Raw genomic sequence first — 7,411 nt, forward strand, 5'->3', positions numbered from 1 at the left:
TTACCATTTCCATAAAACATCAATACTTACCCAAATTTTTCAATATTTTACGAAAACGAAGTAACACCACACTTTTAATATCGGTAGCATCAAAATACGAAAATTCCGATAGCAATATCTAATTTTTCAATTCTTGATCTCATCTATATGTTAAAAAAAATGTGAGTCATATCTATGTGACCTACAAGTAAATATTCATTAGAGCAATCATTCTATAATAATACGAGAAATTATTTATTATACCAAATGTATCACGTCATTTTATTTAAATGGTACACCGTCTCATAAACAGACATTTGTTTAATAAATACAAAAGAAAAACCTAGCCATCAAAGTCAAGAGAACTAACAACTGACCCCATATCATCCAGTGGGCTATAGTCTTCTAAGGTTGAAGTCATATGATCTTCTTCCGATTCATCCTTTTCACTTTCTTTCATGAATATCTTGAGCTTTCTCCTGCACAACCTCAGTTGATCTTCCAAACCACTCCTTTCTTCCTCATGCTTGGCCACAATCCACTGCAATGACTGAATGATTCCCTCATTGTACACTTGCTTCTGCTCGGCCATCCGACGGTACTGATTTGCTTCCATCTCGACGCTGCTCCTCTCGCTCTGAAGCCGCAGGATCATCGCCATCGCCTCCTCCGCCGCCGACGCCGCAGCCAGTCTTTCCTTCTCTAGCTCCTTCCTCACTTTCCTCGCCCTTCCTCTCTCAATCTTCACCATTTTCCTCAATGCCATTACATTAAACTCTTCGTCCTCGTTACAGTCTTCGCCGCCGTCTTCTTCGCCGTCATCTTCATGTTCCTCCACATTATTTTCCTTAGGATTACACTTACAAGACGCTATCTTTTGATCACAAACTTCAACAAGACTATATTTTGAAGAAACCCCATTTCCCAAATCACTTGTTTTCTTGCCTTTAAAGTGGCAAAAAAACCGACTGACTTGCAAAAACTTCAACCCCAAACCAAACATAAGAAACAGCCCAAATAATATACCAAAAACTTGTGAGCAAAATCCAAACACCAAGAACCCGAATCCAAAGTCGTTTCTTTGGGGGATAAACTTCAAGAAATTAAAGGCATCATTTTCCATATTCCCAAAAAGCCCCAGAAAATTCTTCAAAATCCTCTTGTACAGTTCGAGAACGGAACAAAAAACTATCAAGAAACAAAAACGACCAAAAATATGCATCCGGGTATGCAATAGTTTCTCACCCCACTCACTAAATACTAAAACTTCTCCGATTCTAGGCTTGAAAAATTCAAAGCTTATAATATTTTAGCCAAGCAAGACAATAAAGATTTATACTTTTGCTGAAACTCATAACGTAGAGAGAAAATAGAATGTTCCTGACTTCCCAATTTATAGATTCAATACCAAGGAAATCCCATGTGGAACTCGAAAAATCAGAGAGAGAGAGATTATAAAATAGATAGATTGAGGAAATTCTTACAGAGTGAGCGTGCAGTGGGTATAGACAAAAAGAGTGGCGTCATTGGGAGGCGATAATATAGGCGAAGGAATCAAGGCTGTGAGAATCAGTTTAGGCCCGGGCAAGATATTAAATAGAATTATTCTCATGTAGCGGTTGAATTTTAGAGTTATTTTTAATTTATTTTTTAAAGTTTTATTTTTTAAATTATTCTCACTTAATTTTTTTGTTGTAATTATTATTAAAATTAGATAAAAAAAGAGTTAAATGTGTGCATGTGATTTTTATATTTTTTTTAATAAAAAAATTATGTGACTATGTTATTTTTTTTATCTATTTTTAATAAAAATTATTAAAAAAAAGTTAAATAGAAACAATTTAAAATTTATAAAGTAAAATAAGAGTTTTTAAGTTTATAAAGTAAATTGAAAATCACTCCAAAATTTAAAGAACGTTAATAATAATAACCTATTAAATATATACTGTTAATCACTCTTTCTAACCAGAGGTAAAATCTCATTTTAGTCTTTTGACTTCTTAAAGATCTCAGTTTATATAAATATATATATATATATATATATATATTCAGATTAGTCCTTTTGTTTATACAATTGTTTTAATTTTAGTAAATAAAACGCGAGAATAATTACAGTTTAGTGAGAGTTCATTTTTGTAATTTTATGTGTTTCTTTGTCTTTTTTATAGTTTGAGATATTTAAAATTTCATGAAATTAAAAATAAGATTTAACATAATTATGAATAAAAATAAGGTTAATATGTTTGGCAAGATAAATGTACAAACTTGAAGAGATTTTGAGTATTTTATTACATTCAAAGATGATTACTCAAGATTTGACTATATTTATCTATTACGTCATAAGTTTGAAGTTTTTGAGAAACTTAACGAATTCAAGACTACAAAAAAACAATTTGATAAAAACATAAATGGCTGATTTAGTTCGTAGATTCAAATTTTTAATTTGAGTAGAGATGTAACTTTATGTAAGAGTTTTTTTATTGTAACAAAAAGTTAAATATAATTATTTCTGAGAGTTTTTTACTATAATAAAACTAAAATTCTAAATTATAATCGATGAAATGAATGAGACTAAAGAAATTTAGATCTAATCAAGGTCGTAAATATCTCTCTAGAGAATTCAAAAGTCATTTGATTGATAATGGAGAATGAAACCACCAAAATGGTGTTTTCAGTTTTCTATCATGTTTGTTTTTGTTTCCATTTTTCACGTTTTTCGAAGCTAAAAAATGAAAACGCAATCTGAAAACACGTTTGGCACAAAACTTTTTAAAAAACAAAAATAAAAACATTTTTGTCTTTTTCTAAAAAACTGAAAATGATATAATACCGTTTTCATTTTCTTATTTTCCTTTTCTCACTCACGGAATAGGGGAGAGTGCAAACGGCCATTGGAGCTTGACTGGAACAAGCTTCTCTACGAAGGAGACGACGGCCCGCCACCATCTTCTCCGACTGCCCCCCCCCCGACGATCTGAGTCGACCCCCAACTTCTCTGTTCTAAGGTTGTTGCATTTTTACAAGGACATATCTAATCAGCCCATAAACACATAACCCATAAAAAATTCATCAAAAGCATGAAAAAACCCTTCTAATACAAGAAGAACACCTTACCTTGACTGCTGTACAAGTTGGCCTCTTAAATTTGGGTTTAAACTTAGAATTTGTCAAGAAAAATCATGGTTTTCTAGGAGGTTTCTCTTAGGTCCGAATTTTCTAGCTCTTGTCTTCTACTTTGGAGAAAGGAGAAGAAGTTTGAGTAGAGATTTTTTTTTCTGGTCATAAGCTGCTGAGGAGTAAAAAAATTGGTGGTGTTAAACGGTGGTTGGTGGCTGAGTCATTAGTTAATATGTAGGTGGTTTGGCATTTTTCTAGTTTGATGACAAGTGTTGCAACTAAATTCTAACTTTGACAATTTAAAAAAGTAAACCACTAAACGCAGTTTAAGTTTTTCTTAAAACTGAAATCAATCTTTGAATAAAATTACCAAACGCATTTTCAGAAATAATTTCAAAATGAAAATGAAAACGTTTTCATTTCCATTTTTATACAGAAAATAAAATTATTTTGAAACTAATTCCAAACGCAACCTTTGTTTTCAAAAAACTATATTTTGAGCACACTATCCAAGTGGTGTGTTTTTGTTCGCAGAATAATTTTCTATTTTTTTAAAACAAAAAACTGTTTTTAAATCATGTGGCCAAATAGGCCTAAAAATGACTCTATTTTCACCTATTAATAATAAGTTAATAATTCTTTTAAAAAAAATCTGAAAATACTTTAAAACATTTATCCCTGTTTGATTTAGTAATTTGAACTAAACAATTCGATTCAAATTGTGCCTAAAGATTTAAGCCTTGTTTATTTTACTGATCCGAGTTTTCAGTTATACATTTTTATAGTTAAAAGTTCTAAAAAAATATAATATCTAACTTTTTCTGCTACAGTTAAAAGCTATTTAAAAATATCACATCTCAGCATGAATTGGAAACTCAGATCCGCAAAGTGAACAAAGTCTTAATTAGTGTTTGGTTTAGAAATAAACGGGCAATTCAAATTATTATTTACAATTCGAGTGGTTGATTTTAGGATTTACCTCTACCCTAAAATCAACAATCTAGATTGTCAAGAACATTTCAAACACTACTACTTTTATTTTTTTCTCTCTTCAACAAACTATAATGGCAACTTTAAACACTCTATCCAAATACAATTCCAATTTTATTCCAAACTTAAGTTATAATTTATTTGTATATCAAACACCAAATCGAATCGTAATTGAAATCATTAAAATTCAGATTCTACATTTCAAACCAAATCATTACATTTCGAACGGCGAACCAATTAAGGCCTTAAAAATTAAACAATTAAAATAAATTAAAATGTTTTCAAAAAATATTTTTAGTTATTATTTCTTATTTTATTAATAAAAATGACAGTTTAGTCATTGGATGTTTCAAAAATCAGTCGTAAGGTACTGAAAAAAACGTTTCTTTAGAGGTAAATGTCTTTTCAGTATTATTAAAAACCTAAGGTACCAATAAGATGTTTCGCTATAATAGAGAGTATGAAAATAATTTTATCTAAAAAAAATAAACTAACGATGGCTCTCTATTTTATGCCGTTAAATCTGTATAAGAAATTATCTATTATGCATATTTTATCAATCTAATGTGATTTTAACCTAATTCAATGCTCAAAAATTGACACTACCGATAGGACTGGCTACTAAAAATAGTCCCTTATTTATGATATAAATTTGTATTTAAAAAAAGTAGAATGATGAATAAAGTGAATTGGAATGAGGGAGTTTCTCTAGTAGGACAGTTCAATCAGTAGTGTCAATTTTATGATTGTTGGAACAAGTTAAAATCACATCAGGTCGAAATATATAAAAAGCATAAAATTTTTTATTCAAATCTTACAATTAAAAATAAAAAATTATCGATAATTTATTTATTCTGATCCTATCAGAAAAGCTCCTTTAAAAATAACTTTAATCTTCAAATGGGTTTCGGAGAAACTCAAACTTCACAAAAGCATGTTTATTGTCCTTTATTTATTCTTTTTCGGGCTTTTTAAGTGAAATGCACAAAGTTACAGTTATAATTACAAAAATGAACAGTAAAACTAATTAATTAAGAATACTAGATAAGCACAGCCTACAAAAAAAAAAAACTAAAAGCGTTTATCCTAATATCTTTATTTGAAAAGAATTGACATTCAAAATAAAACTAAGACCACTAACGGCTTGGTGCAAGTACATCGTCACGGTTATCCTAATATCTATGTGTCAACTCCACCCGTTGTAGGATTTCTACTTGACTAATGTGTTGTTGGCCTCTGTGAGTTCTAGCTCTCAAAATTTGTGAGTCTGTGTAGCTCGTTGATTTGAGGTTTTAATTTGAGTTTAAATGTGATTTTATGTTAGAATTTTTTATTATAATAAAAATATTAAATGTGACTGTTTTTTAGAATTTTTTACTGTAACAAAATTCAAATTTTAAACTCGAATCATTAAAATGAACGGACCTGCGGCTTTAGGTGTACGATGATTTAAGTGAAAGCTGAGCCCCTCTTTCTAGAATTAGATCCAGTCATTTTCATTCTATTGGACTTAGAATTTTCGAAGCGATAGAGAATATTGATGGAGGGATAATGCTAATAATTCTCTCTTTTTTTTTAGGAAAAAAAAAAAAGAAAAAAGAAAGTAAGAATGAGGGATAATCTTAAAAAGAATCCCTCAATCCTAAAAATGATGCACTTTTTAAAAGCTTCCAAGTTTTAACTCTACTCATCATTTTTTTTTCTTAACTTTAGTCTTTCATACCAGTTAAGTATTAAAAAAAGGATAGAGTATACATGTAATGCAAATAAAAAAAAGTAGAAAATGCGGACATGATCTTGATAGTAGCACTTTTTTTAATATAACAAATCATTTGTATTTCGCATTGTTTTTAACACCCAACTTATAGAAAGACTAAAATTGAAATAAAATAATAGTTTTAAGATTAAAATTTGAGTTATTTTAAAAATCAAGAATCAAAATGGGATTGAAGTTAGAGATTATAATTTTACCCGTTAATCCATTTATTTGCGGGATTGTAAACGAGTTAAAAGTTTTAAACGGATTCAAATTGTAAACGAGTTAAAAGTTTAACCCATGACGGGTTGCGGGGTGGAAATGAATTGACTTTATTCTCTATCTACCCTCGCCGTTTAATTATATTCTATTTTTAAATTGGACATATTATGTATAATATGCTATAATATATAATTTTAAGTATAATCTATTACATAAATATTATGAAAATTTAAAATTACCTTTATTTTATTTTTAACTTAATGATTTGTATGTTTGTATTTTTATTTAATTATTATTTATTTTACAATGCAAGCAACTAATTGGGTGAATGAGGCATTACGATACTCTGAACTTGTGACAGAAAAATTTACTCCGTAACCTATTAATTTATGCGGGTTTATAGGACGGATATGATGAGTATTTTTATTAGCGGGGCGAATTGATAATGATACTACTCCGCTCTAAATCCACCATGTTGCCATCCCTAATTGAGGTTAAAGTTTAAGAACCATTTGTGGAATCCGGAGACGTAAAGAAAAATTAGGTAAATGATTGTTATTTGGCTACTCTTTAAATTTTTTCCAAATAGCCGATTTTTTTTTAAGAAAAAAAACAATTGTTTTATGCCTTAACTTTTTTTTAAATGGTTTTATTTAGTAATTAATCAATAATAAATTAAAGTTAACTTAAAATTAATTAATAATAAATTATTGAGTTAATCAAAGATGAACTAAAATTAATTTTCTAATCGTGCAAAACGTTTCTAATTTACTAAAAATCTTTAAAAATAAATTTAAGGAGACGTTTGGTAAGGAGATTCATATCATGATTTGAATTATGATTCATGGTTTCTTATAGTATTTTTTATCACAAAAAATACACATAAATAAAAAATAATTCTAATATTTATGATTCTAATCCAGGAACCAAACGCCTCCTAATACTTTCGGAAGTCTTGCCCTGTTTGTTACCGTTTTCAATCCCATTTTTCACGTTTTTAGAAGCAAAAAATTGAAAACGCGTTTGGCGCAGATTTTTTTAAAAAACAAAAACAAAACTGTTTTTGTCGTTTTGTGAAATTCTAAAAACGCAAAAAAAGTTATTTTCATTTTCTCGTTTTCGTTTTCGTTTTGCTTTTCTTTCTTCAGCCTCCCGTTCTCTCTTCTTTCTTCAGAATTTCTTCAATTTGAATTTCTGGTTTTGAAGGTTCTAGTGGAACTATATGGTGGCCGTACTTTTCTGGGTCTGGACAAAAATCCTGCAAAGGATTCATTGGGAGTTAGAAGGAAAAAAAAAAATGAAATTTGAATGCCCGCCATTGGAGCTTGACTTCTACGAATGAGATGC

The 7,411-nt window shown here is 29.4% G+C and overlaps 1 protein-coding gene across 1 annotated transcript; it reads right to left on the reverse strand.

The window, feature by feature from the left end:
- Positions 1–264: 264 nt before the first annotated feature.
- LOC21397911 (protein FLOURY 1-like) lies at positions 265–1,525 on the reverse strand. The gene is made up of 2 exons (XM_010113950.2): positions 1,464–1,525; positions 265–801 (listed from the first exon to the last, which is right to left on the reverse strand). Exons 1-2 carry the CDS (start codon positions 1,504–1,506, stop codon positions 323–325), a joined length of 522 nt encoding a protein of 173 aa, XP_010112252.2. The 5' UTR covers positions 1,507–1,525; the 3' UTR covers positions 265–322.
- Between the last annotated feature and the right edge of the window lie 5,886 nt (positions 1,526–7,411).

This window comes from Morus notabilis, unplaced genomic scaffold (genome assembly GCF_000414095.1).
Source record: "Morus notabilis unplaced genomic scaffold, ASM41409v2 Scaffold456, whole genome shotgun sequence".
NCBI classification, from domain to species: domain Eukaryota; kingdom Viridiplantae; phylum Streptophyta; class Magnoliopsida; order Rosales; family Moraceae; genus Morus; species Morus notabilis.

Excerpts from the sequence above, each read along its gene's own strand:
- LOC21397911 (XM_010113950.2), bottom strand. The coding sequence starts at position 1,506 with ATGACGCCACTCTTTTTGTCTATACCCACTGCACGCTCACTCT. Across the intron at positions 802-1,463 it reads ACCCACTGCACGCTCACTCT|ATGACGGCGAAGAAGACGGC; the intron begins GTAAGAATTTCC and ends AGGAACATGAAG.